Raw genomic sequence first — 16,558 nt, forward strand, 5'->3', positions numbered from 1 at the left:
ATGACCCCAGATACAGAGTGATACCCAAGTCCTGCCACAAGCATTGCATTTATTCACTCCCACTGCTCTCTCTTAGAGGCAGATCGCAGTAGAAAGTAGGACCTGATCAGCACCACCTTTGTAGTAAAACCATATATCAAGTATTACACACGTTTCTGCAGAACCCACAAACAGAAGCTTTAAAGTGAATAGTGGAGCCCAGAATGCAAAATGCTAAAACATATGATGATTACTTTAATAGTTAAGGGTCATAACATGTTTATTTTATCAGTTGACTATTGCTTTCAAATGTATTGATTTAATTAAAATGTTTGTCAGCTTTCAAAAGAGATGGCTCCTACATTTGACGACCAATTGAAGCTCATCGTTGTGACACATATTCCTTGGTGTTCATGTCTGGCCTGAGAAGAATCACATAGCACTTGGGTAGGAATATACAGCCCAGGAGCCCGTTGCCCGAGGCCAGGATGGCAAAGACTTCCACAGCCACCATGTACTTGCCCTTGGAGCTCAGATAGGTTGGGATGAAGGAGATCCAGACGCTGCAGAACACCAGCATGCTGAACGTGATGAACTTGGCCTCGTTGAAACTGTCCGGTAAGTTCCTCGCTAGGAAGGCAATGATGAAGCATAAGCAGGTCAGGAATGCCAGGTACCCCAGAACACAGTAGAATGCAATGTTTGACCCCTCGTTACATTCCAGTATCATTTTACCAATCACAGACTGTGTGTCATAGGACGGGAAAGGGGGAGCTAGCCCCACCCAGATTATACAGATAACGACTTGGATACAGGAACACAAAGTGACTAGATAGTTGGAGACCCCGAATCTCATCCAGAGTCTCATCCTACTTCCTGGTTTGGTGGCTTGGAATGCCATAACTACAGTCAGGGTTTTACCTAATATCGAAGACACAGAAAGAGAGAAAGTGACACCAAACACAGACTGTCGGAGAGCACAGGTGACCATCTTAGGTTGACCAATGAAAATCAATGAACAGAGGAAGCATAGCATCAGTGAGAGCAGGAGGACAAAGCTGAGGTTTCGGTTATTGGCCTTCACTATCGGAGTGTCTCTGAAATGTATAAAGATCCCCAGAACTAGAGCTGTGTTTAAAGAGAAGGCCACAGCAATGACGGCCAACAAGGCTCCCAATGGCTCCCCGTAGGACAGAAATACAACCTCCTTTGGTATGCATCCATCTCGTCTTGTGTTTGACCACATCTTTTCCGGGCACTTAACACAATGATCAGCATCTGAGAGAGAGAGAGAGAGAGAGAGAGAGAGAACAGTGTGATTAGCTCAGAAGGTCAATGTGTGGAAGAGAAAACATTTTATTGGAGATATTCAACCTAGTGCCTAATATGCCAGGTGTGGCAGCAGAAAACTGTATTGACAGTATTTTTATTTGAAACTATGATTCTGAAAAAACACTATCACAACTGCTTATTGTCAAATCATTGGAGTGCTAAGAATCAGGTTCCACCCTAATCCACTAGTAATCCATTCTAAGTTAAAAGCAAGACATTTACATCTGAGAATTAATATGTTATCAAAAGTGACACTGATTCACAAAGATTTTAATTTATCAACCAGCTCACTCATTGAGGTCATCAAACTCCCACTCCTGTACTACTAATCTTTTTCTGCTAAAATCATCCAGAGGGTAAGGGCAGTTTCCCTTGTAAAACCAATGACATTTGGGTCAAACATGTCTTTGGACTGTGATCAGTCGCTACAGGCAGCTGCTGAGAAAATAAGATACCAAAGAGATTGTATTGCCCTTACTGCATGAGCTATCAGATACCAGGTCCAGTTGGCATAACACAAGGAATATTACTTCATGCAGGCCAAACCACATGGCCTACTAAGCTTTCTCTAGAGGCGGCTGCTAAAATAGTAATTTCCCCAAAGACATGATATTGCCCTCCATACACTAGCCATGGGTGTCCAGTTTAAGGTGACCCAACACAGAGCACATTAGAGAGAATTAAAGTTCAACATCAGGATGGATGGGATCAACTCCCACAATGCCTAGGGACTTGACCCAATACTAAAGAGGGATGACTACATTAATAGTGTCAGGATGGATAATTTAACAGATCGAGGGAATGGAAGTTAGGAAGGAAGCCTATCTTATGACTCTGTGTCCTGGGGGAACTTTTTTCTAGAGAAAAGAAACTATGCCACAGGGTGTCATGATGAGTTATCTTAAGGAACCTAACAAAGGGAATTCCGATCTTCACTAAGATTCCCTAATACACACACTCTAGGATATGGCGCCCTGCTTGTTTCTTGACAACCCAGGAATATAACTCCCTTCTCACTTCTTAATAACCTAAGGGTATAGTGTCCCGTTTGTGCCATGACCTACCTGCTCTACTCCCAGGGATATCACTCCTTTCTCACTTCTTAACAACCAAGGGGTATATTGTCCTGCGTCAGTCATGCCTCATCTGCTCTTCTCCCAGGGTTATAACCCCTTTCTCACTTCTTAACAACCATGGGGTATATTGTCCTACCTATATCACGCCTTAACAGCTCATCACCCAGCTCATCACCCAGGGGTGCTGTTCAGTACAGTACTGTAAGGCAAGACCCCCAGACAACCAGACAATAAAAAACACTCCACTATCGGAAAAAGCATGGTGCACCGCTTTGCAAGAAAAACACGATTTATTTTGTATACAAAGACAAAAAAGGTATTAGAAGGTCCTGTAGATCAATGAACAGTGTTATTCACCCACCCTCATTGGCTACCACGTCTATACATACTACCAGTCCCCTATACTCCCACATCCTAATCTACTCCTACCCTCCAACATGTGGTTCCCCTTATCTGTCACCTTGGTTTCCAGCCACTGGATTAGCGAATTACCTGGAATGTTACCCGCCCAATCGGCCTAGTCACGTGGTGTGCACCTGGTCATTAGCATGAACTCAGTGGACAATTCTGAGGGCAAATTGACCATTAGAAGTAATAGTTTGCTTTTCTTGAGAACAGATACGCAGGTGCCCCAGTCATGCCTCTCCAACTTTGGAATAGATTTGTTTGCATCACCTCTTGCTCTTCGTATCACAAGTCACAGAATGTTCTGCTTCTCGCTCCCCCCTTTTCAGTTGCCCACCCGTGGTACGCCTCCTTGCTCTCTCTCTCTCTCTCTCTCTCTCTCTCTCTCTCTCTCTCTCTCTCTCCCGAGAACCACATTAATCGGCCAAATTCGGATGGATTTACGTACTCTTATTTTCCAGCCGTCTGGCAGTTCAAATAGGACGTGCATTCTCCCATGGGTACTAGTACCCTAAATCTACACCAAGCATTTTGCTAGCTTGAGACCTCTAACTTCGCTCCTGGGGATTTGTCCTTCGGGACTTGCTCAGCCCTGCACACACTCTGCCGTTCACATTGCAATCTTGTTCCACAGGCCTATAACTTGATAAAATTAAACAATACAGCTATTCTCAGCTTCACTTCTGCGGCTGGGGAAAATTATTCAAAATCATCATTTTGTCATGCTGCTACACCTCCAACAAGGAATAAAAATTGCTAGACCTCACTTCCAATAGGGCAATGCTTCAGTATTTCCTGTACCCCAGCCCAGTGTCTACATCATCATCGTGACGTGTTATATTTCACTAATGCTATACAATATCACCCTTGCCCTATACCTGGGCCTACCTAAGCCTGTGCTCTCCCTAGTCTCGCACCAATCGGGTGATTTAACTTTGCACTTAGGGAACTGTGCTGCTAGACTTACAAGGGGAATGGCAGGACTACAAGCCCCAGAATGCAAAGTTAAAACTGGAACTGCACCAGCACCCATTATAACTACTTAGAAGATACATCTGTGGTTCTGAAATGCATTCCCCACTCCCCTGCAGCCACGCACCTTCACTTTCTCGTGTGCTAAAAGATTTTGCTTAGCCTGAATCATTTATCCGTGTATGGGAGCTGTATGTGCATCCCAACATTCCCCCCCTTTAGTTAATCCTCCATTAACTAACCCAGCAGCTTCCCTTCTTCTATAATCATCATCCTTAGGCAACCGTACCCAGCACACGTGATGTAAACTTCCCCCATTTTGGGCATATTTTTCTGCGGTACAGGTAAGGTAAAGAGAAACGCTTTCCCCAGCTAAGTCGACCCAGTGCTCCACATCATTTTCAGGGTCTGGTGGAGGAGAAGTTAATGTCCCCGGGATATCTATAGAATGTTCCATTATCACCATACGTGGTCTATCTGGACTGTCTCTTTGCGTATACTGGTATTTTGTGATAGGATGAGCTCCACCTCCATTTTTCGATACCATTGTCATGGCACTGTTTGGGAGAGTCTAGGTGCAACATCGAAGGAACATCTGGCACATGCAGAAAATTTGCAGCAGAAACACTATAATAGGAACCAATATGTTCATTGCTATTCCTAGCCAAGTTGGGGCCCACGAGAACAGGATGTCGAGCCAATCATCAGCATCCACTCCCGCTTCTGTTCATTAATGTCTTCAACTTGTGTAGGGCCCCTATTATGTGGGAGAAAGACCCATTGTATGCATCATTTGGGTGGCTATACGTGCAACATGACAACCAAATATTTTTAACAGACACCCCCTTCCATGGCTGTCAATAAATCCAAGATGTACCGATTCTGCAGGGTCATCAGCCGTATTGCTTGCAGCTCACACTTTATCGAATTCAGACCCTGCTCTGTATCGTTTGCCAACTGTATCATCGCCCACGGCACTATCTGCAACCATTTGGCGTTGGCTGCAGCCTGGATACCTGGCACCAAAAGGGAGGCAAAGAACGTTTCTGTCTTTGAATAGAGCTGAAATTTGTCTGGAATGGCCTTCAAGAGTTTGGAAGATTCTTCGGGTAGGTGATAAGATTGTTTCTGGTGGCTTCTTCTAATTGAGTGTGTCTTTCGCTTTACTTCCGGGGGTTGGGAGGGCTCTGGTCTTGGCATGTTTACTAGAGACAAGTATGCATCAGGAACCACTAAACCAGCTGAATGCAAGGTAGTTAGTGAGGAAGTGCCTCTCCATGATGGCAGGAGATGCATGTAGGCTTGCTAGTCGTAAACCCAGAATATGTCCATAAGAGCATCTGTTCCTTTGCTAAGATCAGGGATGAATAACATCTTGTTAAACTTGCTTTTAGTTCCCACAGAAACAGTGCCAGTTCCTCAAAAGCAATATTCTACTACCGTCTCCACCTTCACTGGAGTCTCTTTTTGCTTTGCTTGATCCATGTTAGCTTTGACAAATATGTTCCCCATATGGCAACACAGTCCTTGTTCATATTCCATATTACTTAATCGAAACCCGTAAAACCTACTGATGCACAGTTTACTACTGCCTCCTCCCATTTGTTGGCCATGAGTAGCACTCTCCTTCCATCTTTAGCAATGGTTGTGTCATGCACCGCGGGTCCTTTTCTTTCATTGCACATTCCGCATCATCTCTGTCCATCAGGACAACCTGTACTTCGTGCCCTTTGAACATGCTTCGTACCCGGACAGTGCCAAATGTGCTAAACACTGGGCTACCAGAGGCAGCATCTCTTGGGGTATTAACAGTTTAGGTGCCCCTGATGCATGAGGGAGGAGGAAGCAAACATCACAGCTCGCATTTGACCTCTCTTTTCCAACTGAGCACATGTGACTGTACCATAGATTACTGAATTCTGGAAGGTCCACTGTATTAAACACCACACCTTTGAATTGGTCATATTCTCTATCTTCTTAGGCCCCCGCCTAAAGCATGGTTTTCTGAACCAAGTATTGTTGTCTATTATTCTTGTTTTTTTCATATGGACAACATCGTTTCAAAAAATAGAATTTTGTGCAAACCCTCTACACCCCCCCTTTATATGTCCCAACCATATAAACTGACCCAAAGTATATACACAATACCCTGTAACAAAACCTAAACATTTGTACAATATTGACACTATTACACAACATTTGTGGTATGAAACCTGCAGAGAATGATAAGGAGACAACCATGCACTGTTCACAGTATTTGTCATGCATCTTACCACTAGAACCAATGTACATTAAAATTGAATGAACACACTCTCTACTTGAAATTATTGCTTTTAAAACATCAATTCCTGGCAATCATATTTAAACTGTTATATCTTTATTCTGGAAGTTGCTGTGGACCTGGCAAAGGAGGAACTGTATGATGTCCCTTCCAAACATCAGGCAGGTGAACCGAATACTTCAACTCCTTTACTTTGACGGTGAATTCGGTGTGAGGGTGCAGTGGACACAGAGCAAGCAGTATACCAAGTTTCGAGAGCCTCCTCGAAATGGCGGCGGCATCAGAGCAAACGTCCCGTGTAAGCTGGACTGCCCACTGGTTGGCCCAGGGACACTTCCGAAGAGACTTACTTGCAGGGTTTGTTGAAGGTGCCGAGAATAGTTGATCCTACTATTCCAATGGGTCGAAGCGCCTTCGCAGACCTTCTAGGACGATCAGATGCAGAGGGGTCCCACGGGATGACAGCAGGCTCAGGGTGCCAAACCTTCCAGCTGGTCACCAGCGGTTCTTTGACTCGGCTTCTTGTTACAGGATACTTAGCTCCTTATCCCTTATTTGGTGTGAACTCAGGAGATCGACATGGTAGTGGTGTTTTCAGCCTCCTCTTATCCAACGTTCCCTTCACGCCAAAACAGAGAGGACCCAATGGGAGATCTGCTCACAAACACTCACTCCATACGTGGACCAATCATAGACCACGGTGGGCCCAGGCATTCAGGACACTCCAGACTCTCTGGCACCCAGGATGTGTATTGGGAACAGACATCCCAGCCCACATCCTGGAGGCACACACAGAAGACATGCAGAAGCCCGCGAAAGCATTGGGTTTTGCAGGAAAGTGCATGACCAAATAAGGACTGACCCGGGTCAACTTGACCTGGGGAAGGTGAAGGGGCAAGATGGCCAAAGGACAGGACAAAGAACCTCGTGGCATGGCCATTTGGAGCCAGGCCAACTATTCGTGCCAAACATGGAAACGCGGTTAACATGGCAAGAAAGGGTTAAAAATACATAAAAACAATAGCTGCCATCAGTCCTGTCCATGACACATCTGCACAGTTCATAAAAAGTCCAGCGAGAGTTTCTAGTCCTTTGGAAATGACTAGAGACCCAAGTGTGCTGTAAGGTAAGTTACATTGCACACTTGTTACATGTTGCACAAAAGTTGCAACATGAGGAAAGGACTAAGGGAAACGGTCTCCCAGTACTGACTGTCTTCGGGGCATGTCAGTTTCCCCATAAGAAGTGAGCGAAAGCCCAGAGGAGTGCAGCTGAGGGCTGTGCTTCTCTCGCAAAGTCAGTCATTGGTGTTACAACATCAGCACAAAGTTTGGGGGTTGACACATGGAGGGAAAATTACATACAATATGAAATCTTTCCTAACACCGACAAAGAACTCCTGGCCTTCAAATCTGCTTTTAAGGCCTGGTGACACTACCTCCTGGGGGCCAGACACAGTATTACAGTAATCACGGACCATCGAAACCTGCAATATCTAAAAACAGCGAAGGCTCAGTCCTCGCACCAACTGCAGTGGGCCCTTTCTTCGCTGAATACGATTATGTAATCACGTTTCGACCAGGAGTCCGGAATGGAAAGGCTGGTGCCTTATCCCGTATGGGCATTGATGAAACAGTGTATACAGCTCCAGATCCAGTACCCATTATACCTGAAGACAAACTCTTGGGTCTCACGGCAACCCTAACGCAAACAGAACTCCGAAACAAAATTCAACGAGCAATGAACCCCGACACTTTACTTGCATGGCATACTCAGGGAGAACAATACTCCATCAAGGACCACTTGCCCTTTTTTAAGGACCGTCTATATGTACCCAAGAAAGAACTACAACAACAAATAATTTCAGGTTATCACGATTCACTGATTGACCGTCACCCTGGAATCGCCAAAACCCTAGCCAAGGTGAAACAGAACTTTTGGTGGCCTACCTGGCGTAAGGACATCATCCAGTATGTTCAGTCCTGCGGTATATGCGCACAAAATATATTGCACAAAAAAAAAACAGTTGGTCTCCTACAACCATTGGAGATTCCTCCTGCTCCATGGCACACCCTTTCCCTTGACTTCATCACCGACCTGCCTCCCAGTCAAGGGTTCAACACCATCCTAGTAGTCGTTGACTTGTTCTCAAAGATGGCGCACTTCATTCCTCTCAAGGGTCTCCCAGATGCATCCAGTTTAGCGAAAGTGTTCCTGGAAGGCATTGTTAAACTACATGGCTTCGAATCAATTCTGGTCTCTGATCAAGGCAGCCAGTTTGTGTCCAACTTCTGGAAGAAGTGTTGTGCAATGGCGCAAATCGACGTCCGACTATCCACCAGTCACCATCCCCAAACGGACGGCTAAACCGACAGGACCAATCAGAGCAATACTTACAGTGCATGCTGCACCACGAGGAAAGGAATTGGAAGGACTTACTATGGGTAGCAGAATATGTTATAGCAATTCTTTACATTCTAGCATTAGACAAACGCCCTTCTACACCCTTTATGGCAGACTCCCACGTATTTCCGAACTAGACCCCCCAACCAGCTTGGAAATGCCAGCAGTGAAGACTCTTCACACAACCATCTCTCAGGCTTTAAAAAAGGTGAAAGAACATCTCACTCACGCCAAGGACAGACAAAAGAAATTCGCCGATCAACACCGATGAAGAGCTCCTGACTATCAAGTAGGAGACAAGATTTGGTTAGCCGCTAGATTTGTACCCATCAAAGCAACCCGGACCTTTCGCCCTCGATATTTAGGACCCTATACCATCAAGGCAATTATCAACCCAGCAGCCTTCAAACTAGAATTACCACCTAATCTGCAAATCCACCCGGTATTCCATGTCTCACTCTTGAAACCGGTGCAACCCGGTACACGGGTTATGACACCACCAAAACCCATACCTGTTGACGGAGAACCAGAATTTGAAGTTAAAGATATCCTGGACTCTAAGTACACTAGGTCCAAATTATACTATCTCGTCGATTGGAAGGGTTATGGACCTCAAGATAGATCCTGGGAGCCGAGTGAAAACATCCATGCACCACGTCTGATCAAGAAGTTTCATCAGAACTTTCCAACTAAACCTGGGCCGGGCAGAAGGACCACCATGAGAGGGCCCTTGGGGGGTGAGTGCTGTCATGACCCTCACCCCCGACTCCCACTGGCAAACCCACTTGCCAGGTGGGATCAGAGCTCGGGTCTCCATTAAGGCCCTGAAGGCCTGGCACCCACTCCCAAGGCTCTCATGGGGCCAGTCCTGGTGCCTATGGCGCCAGGCTCATACACCTTGAAGAACATGTGTGCAGGGGGACTACTTTTTCATTTGAGGCCTGCAGCCAACATGGAGGCACCCACATAGCTTGGTTCCCAGGAACCATGCTATACGGTATAACGTTTTGGGTGTGGTGGCCTACTTTACCTGGACTACTTTGTTTAGGATATTTAAACCACACCCGAACAAGAAAGCATGCTTTGCAGACTGCAACGTGATGCTCACCGTGTCCTGTGATACCTGCGAGCCTCAGAGAAGCGAACCTGAAGTGGAGACAAAAGGGACATCGTTAGCAGCATCTTACCTGCAATCTCCATCCAACTATCTGCTCTCAGCTCCAGTGAACAGCTTCCTCTGAATCCCACATACCATCCGGACCAAAGAACCTGAAAGAGGAGAAGAGAGGACACTTTCAGAGAAGGCATATTAGGCATTGCTAAATCACAAACAGCACAAGAAGCTTACCTGGCAGGTCGCCTCCCAGCCGGCACTGCTCCGGAGTTCCACACACGCCGGAGAAGCACCGAAACCTGTAAGGAAGGAAGAAAACAGGTTAGAAAGGCAAGACAAGGCACCGCTCCGCATATAGCTGACTTACCGCATCCTAACGCACATCACGCGCCATCATTTACCGGCGAGGCCCTACTCAGCCAGTTCGCCACGCTGAAGCTCCACACACCTAGGGGAGAAAAAGACATTATTAAACAAGAAAGGCATGCAAGAATAAAATTGCCATACAGAACTGCTGCCATAAGACATACCTGAAAAACACCTAAGCGGGCACGCGCCAGTGAAGTAACTTGGCCACACAAGCCCACAGAAGACAACGCGCCCCTACCAAGAAGGCAGGACGGAGAGCATGCCTAATCCACAACAAGGTGAGGAGAAGGTCCAGAGGGGCTGAAGTCACGCAGGGTGGTGGGAGGACAATTACCTCAGTCGGCCAGTCTTGAACACAGAGCTCCTGTATTCTCAGGCAGAACATCCTCCGTAGACAACATCTGGGAAAACTAGGAAGAAGGTACCAGCAACCAACCCGGGCTGAGTGGCTTCCCTGTGGATACCAGGTGAGCGTAACAGCACTGTGCTGTCCTCCAACTCTTTTTGGTGCTATCTGTTGAGAAAGAATTTGTATGCATCTGGCAACTGACGTAAATACCTTGTGAACTCCTCCCACAAAATACTTGCAGACCTGTGAGCATCAGATGCACTGTAGGTGAAAGTGGCACATGCATTTTCCTTTCCCGACACAATTACATGAGGCGAGAGGTGATGATCTTTGCAGGGTTACATTCTCAAACTGAATAAGGCCAGGGGCAAGTAGCAGACCCAGTTCTTTTTGAGGATCACACACACTTAGGACAGCTTTCTCAGCAAAGTACGTTCATTCGTTCAACAAATCCGTTGGCTTGAGGGTGGTAAATAGAGCACATCTTATGCCGAAAGCCTAACAATGCAGCTATCTCTTTGAATAGCTTGTGGAAGAAGTGAGTGCTGTTATCAGATTTAAGTACTTTGCACACTCCCCAGCGAAGGAACACTTCTCGAATTAGAAATGTGGCTGCTGATTTAGCATCTGGATGGGCACATATCCTGGCCTCAACCCACTGGGAGAATGGGCACACAATAACAATGAGGTATCTCTAGGTGTTACATCTTGCCCCCATATCAGCAAAGTCTATATGGAGCTCATGAAATGGTCCACTGGGGCAGAGTAATGTGCCACGCAGTGTCCTCATTGTTTGCCCCTTGTTATACATATGACATGTAGTACAATTAGAAACACACACATTAAATAGGTCCTGCAGGTTCGGAACGTACCACTCCTCCTGAATGAATGCAGCAATATGCTGCTTAGACATGTGCAATTGGTGATGCAGTTCCGCAAAAGCAACCATTACCAACTCTTGGGGCATCACTACTTTACTTGTGATGCCCTGTCTCCAGATAAGATCAGTAAGCGATTGTATAGATCCCCTTTTTTTCCATAACTCTTTCTCCTACAGGGGTACCTGTCCCTGTAGTTCAATAATGTGAATGACTGGTACAGCAAATAATGGAACCATTAATTGCACCTGTAAACGTGCTTCTTTTGGATAGGCCATAATGTCTGGCACTGGGAGATATGCTGCTGCTTTGGCTGCCTGATCCTCCGCCTCATTGCTGAGGGAAATTGGGTCTATGTTGTTAGTATCAGCTGCACACTTGACCACTGCGACAAGTGTGGGCCGTGAGAGGGCATACATCAAACTGTCTAATAGTGCCACATGTTGCACTGGGGACCAGTCAGCCTTGAGAAACTCTGTCCTCTCTGCAATGAGCTCTGCAGCTTAGGCAGAATAGTGCATGGGCAATCTCTTCTGAACCAATACCTCATACTCTCCATCTACTAGGCAGACTACTGCCGCACCGATGTGCCTGTTACCAGTCTCCTGGTGTATGGTTGCTCAAACATCCATGAAGAATACTTCTCCCTCCTCAGGAGCACGGTCCCTCACCGTAGATATGTCATCCTCTGGGCCTTCATAGGAAACGCAGTCATGCACTTCGTCACCCTCATTAATTGGTTCAGTGAGAATAGTAGCTGAATTGTCAGTTCTGCACCTGACAATGTGAATGGATGGGCTTGATAAAATCACTTTGGATGCTGATGCTCTCTGTGTAGTCAGTGTGGATTTGGACCTCTCAAGAATTCTGAATACTGCATGTTCCACATATATAGTTACTGAGCACCCCAACATAATTGTTGCAGATTTTTCAATGGTGAAAGCCACCGTCACCAAGGCCTTCTCACATGGGAACTGACCTTGCATCACTGAGTCCAACATCCCATTATAATAGGCCAAGGGCTTGTGCCCATAGTACTTTTCTGTGTCAACACTGCTGTCATCATCTGTTCACTTGAATGGGAAAACAAAACTCCTGTGTGTAGTCGGGGGTTGCTAAAATATGAGCATCAAGGACAACGTCTTTAAGTTTTTAGAAGCATGCAACCATCTCTTCTATACATGTAATGGGGCTTTTTACCTTTTGTGCCTCATTCAGTCCTTGTAATAATGGCATTGTGTATGTGGTGTAGTCAAAGATCCATGCCCTGCAGTAATTGCACAACCCTAGAAACTTCGGCATTTCTTTAACTGTGTCTGGCTGTGGGGTGCTGCGTACTGCAGCTGCATGCTCAGGTGTGACTCTTACCAACAACGGAAATTAGTTGTCCTAAATATAACACTTCCTGTTGACAGTATTGCATTTTGGCCCTGTCCACCTTGTACCCTTTGTCTGCTAACAATTCCAACAATGCGATGGAGTCCCCTCTGCACTGCTGTTCACTTTCACTAAAGACCAACAAATCTACTGTGATCTCAAAATACCCCTGTGGAGCCTAGTATGCTGGAATCTTATCCTGCGATAGGTACACGCAGTAAGGGATTGGGAATCGGGATGCAATGGGATGGAGAAAAATGCATTCTTTAAATCAATTACAGTGAAGTGAGTCGCTGTGGTAGGTATGTTACAAAGGATAGTTGCTGGGTTCGGTACAACTGGGAATTCATCTTGAACCACACTGTTTAAGGTGCGCATGTCCTGGATCATCCCTGCTTCATGGTCTTGGGGCATAGCTGGTCAAAATAAAAATCCAGATGGTACCCTCTATGGTCTACTGGCCATACCGGCACTGCATTAAGCAGAGCTGTAACCCCATATGTAAACAAATCTGGGTGTACAGGTTCTCATTGGGTTGCTCCATCAATTCCTAACGTGTGCACAGTGACCATGGCCTTCACACAATATATTCCTGGGGTCGAACACACTACACCTTCCTCCGTGAATGATATTGTCATGTTAAGTTTGCTTGGTGCATCCCTCCCTGACAAATTCACAGCGGATGCGGTAGAAACCAATACCGAGGCTCGTACTAAACTGTTACCTACTTTTATGGGTAGTTTGTGTGTGAATGGAACTGATTTTATTGCCCCAGAGAACCCTTGAGTGCCCATTACTTCACGTGATAAGGGGAAATGCCCCTCCCTGATACATTGCTCTGGTGTCTACCATGAAAATGAATGATTTATTTCCTATTTCCATGCCCACCAATGGTTCCGCTTCTGGGTTGGCAGTGACTAAAAGGACTGGGAACGCTAAACCTCTCTGTGGGCTGTCCTAATCTGGGTAGGTATTTGTTTGTGGAAATGGAAATGGGTTTCCACCCACCACACTGGCCCCTTGGTAGTTAGTGACTGTACCGTGGGGTTACGCATTGTTTTTATTTATTTATTTATATACTTGTAGCGCGCTGAAAGCCCACAGGCATCAGGGCGCGTCAACAGACAACATACATACAAACAATGCACGATCACGCACCAATAGACACAAGGCACATACAATATGAACACGAAAAATACAGACATTTTTACAAATGGCAAAACGTAATTGGCAAGGGTATATCAACAGACAGGGGGAAAGCCAAAGCAGCAACGTAAGTGGGATATAGAAATTAAAAAACCCTATAATCCTGGAGATATAGGGAGTCATTCCTTTTAAATAAAATACATTAGAGAATCACATTACAATTAGATGACGCTCTGGGTTATTGGGCACCTGAGGGACCTGTTGGGGTGGCTGACATAGGGCATAAACTAGCGTGCTGTTGGGCATGGGACGGCATGTGCGAATACTTGGACCGGAAATTAGGTGGGGTGTGGGCAGTACACCATACAGAACATTCGGAGGTGCCATGGAATATGGCAGGGGATAGGTGGCTGGTCCTACTGGTGTATATGGGGGCGTATGCGGGTCGTATGCAGCTGCTTGTCTTCTCCTACAGTTCCGTGAAAAATTGCCCATCCTCCTGCATGTCCAACACTGCTCTGTACTCCCAAACCTTGGGCCCATTCCTCCAAATCCTCCTCTGCCCCCTCTGAATCCCACCTCCCCTTCCCCTCTAGTAGCTGCCTTGGGGTTCTTCTTGGTATGGTCACTGATACCCAACATTCCAGTCATACCCTCCTCTCCAAGTGGGGGCTGCTCGTAACCTCTCCCGGTATCGCTCTCTGCTCTGTCTGCCCTCCTTGTGGCGCAGTTACTATCACTCCCTCCACCGTCAACCTTGCTAACTTCTTCTGTACAAGTTTTGCTTCTGCTTTCTGTGCCGTCTCTGCCACTTCCTTCTCCCTCACCCTTTTACAATGGTGCATAATAATTGACTGTATCTCCGCCCACCCCTTTGCTTCAATTCCTACCACCTTAACTAAAGCTTTATGAACCTCCTTGGGGAGGCCTTGCTACACCCTGTAGTAAAAGAATGCTATGGACCGGTCCCATGGCTACCCCATTTCTGCCCTCCACATCTTCTGTCTTTGCAATATATACTGTGCTGGGTGCTAATCGTCCTAAATAGTTAACACTAACATAGAATGGAGATCTGGTATATCTGGGTACACGCGCTGCAGCGCTGCCTGCACACAAGCCCACCAGTCATTAAAATAGGCCCCGTCTGGGCTGTCGTCCCCTATCTGTACTCAAGGGTACCTTGCCTGACCCAAATGTCCTCTGCCTGGTCTCTTTATAATCAGGCGAACAAACTTTTAATTTCGCCCACAGCTAGTGTAATGTCAGTGAGAGATTGTAGTGTCTTTATCAAATTATTCCTGTCCATGTGTGGCCAGGGTACATATTGTGCCGTCCCCGGATTGTTCCTACTGGCTTCCCCATTGCCCCCCCGCCCTGTTTTCCTTTCACTACTGCTATTCGCCCATGCCGTAATCTCAGTCTGGGTCCCCACAAACGTTCTCCCTGTGGTGATATCATGGGCGGCGCCTCGTCCTCCCCCTATTTCTCCTCCGTGTTCCAATCTTCCGCAACTGTGGCAATATCAGCATCCGACAGAGCCAATCCATAATCCAAACTCCTGCGCCGTGGCCTTCCTCTATGCAGCTCTTCAGAATACTGTCTTTTCCCCTCTGTTTCCACATGCACATCCCCTGCTCGCTATTCATCCATCCCAACAGGGGCTCGTAGCCAATCTCCTCAGTCCAACTTCAACCTAGCTAACGTGTCTTGTGTCTTCCTTAATGCCGCCTCCAAATCCTTCTGTGGCCTCCGCTCTGGTTCCCTATGCACTTGAGCAGCTGAAGTTGCTATAGGGTTTGGGATATTCTCGTATTGTGCAGGCACTGAAGAAGGAGGGACAGTGGCGGGCAGTGGCACATACAAAGGATTTGTGTAGCCTGCCGATGCACGTGTGGGATAACACCCTTCTGGAGGAAGCTGCACTGTGTGTTCTGTGCTGGGAGGGACGGGCAATAGCAGAGATGGGGGCACCTCTACATTCGCAGAGGCTGGGTGTACATCCTCCAAATCTTCCACCATCGTCCATAATTCTGGAACCCCGTCCTGTTCTTCAATTTCATCCCCTTATACCTGGACAACAAAAATTTGTACATTTGGCCCAAAACCTCCTTTTTATTCCTTCCCTGCTCAGGCCATTACTTTTACATTCCTCCTCTCGTCTCGGCCACCCACTCCCTATGGTACTTCATTATTTTTCCCGATACAAAGGGAGAGCCGTGCACAAATACTCCAATGGAGTTGATGGCTCCATGTTGGTTTCCCTTACCCACTCGTAAAGTCTTTAATCAACCCAAGCTCCGATCCAGCGGTGCCTTTACGGCCCAACCCACCCTTTTCCCATTTCTGTGTTCCCCCTTTCCCACTCATCACTCTTCTCACACAAACATACACCTTGTTTCACCAGACTACTTTAATCCACACATTCTCACACTAATACACACATTACTATCATTCCACAAAACTATATATGTACAACTAAGCTGCCCCCCCTCCTCGGTCTGTACCACCACAATAAAAACACAAGTAAACACACACCAAAAAATGACCTTTTGTCCTCACTGCCTCTTTATGTCGGGCAGAGGGATCCCAGGCTCACTTTATTCCTCTTTTTCTCCTTAGTACTGTAGCGCTGCCTTCTCCCACCAATCAGAGAGGATCCTATTCCTCTCTATTCCTTTTACCTCATATGATTAAAAGCATATATATAATGCCATGTGGCTTTTCCACTCCACATCCACTTCACCATCAACACATACACTCCTTCCCCTTATTGGTTTCTCCTGCAAAGGTGCACTTACATCCATGTGCTCTCCAAAGTTCCTCCGTCACTGGGTCCCATCAACAGCCTGCACAACCCGAGAGCAGCGCCCCTCTCCA

General features: G+C 46.5%; 1 protein-coding gene across 1 annotated transcript in view; it reads right to left on the minus strand.

Moving 5' to 3' along the window:
• Positions 1-319: 319 nt before the first annotated feature.
• LOC138452775 (vomeronasal type-2 receptor 26-like) overlaps positions 320-16,558 on the minus strand; it is a 119,977-nt gene continuing 103,738 nt past the window's right edge. The window contains exon 4 of the mRNA XM_069605118.1: positions 320-1,257. Coding sequence (XP_069461219.1) covers positions 362-1,257 — 896 coding nt within the window. The 3' untranslated portion in view covers positions 320-361. The remainder of the gene's footprint in view (positions 1,258-16,558) is intronic.

This window comes from Ambystoma mexicanum, chromosome 4p, assembly GCF_040938575.1.
Source record: "Ambystoma mexicanum isolate Mex_15411 chromosome 4p, UKY_AmexF1_1, whole genome shotgun sequence".
Taxonomy (NCBI): domain Eukaryota; kingdom Metazoa; phylum Chordata; class Amphibia; order Caudata; family Ambystomatidae; genus Ambystoma; species Ambystoma mexicanum.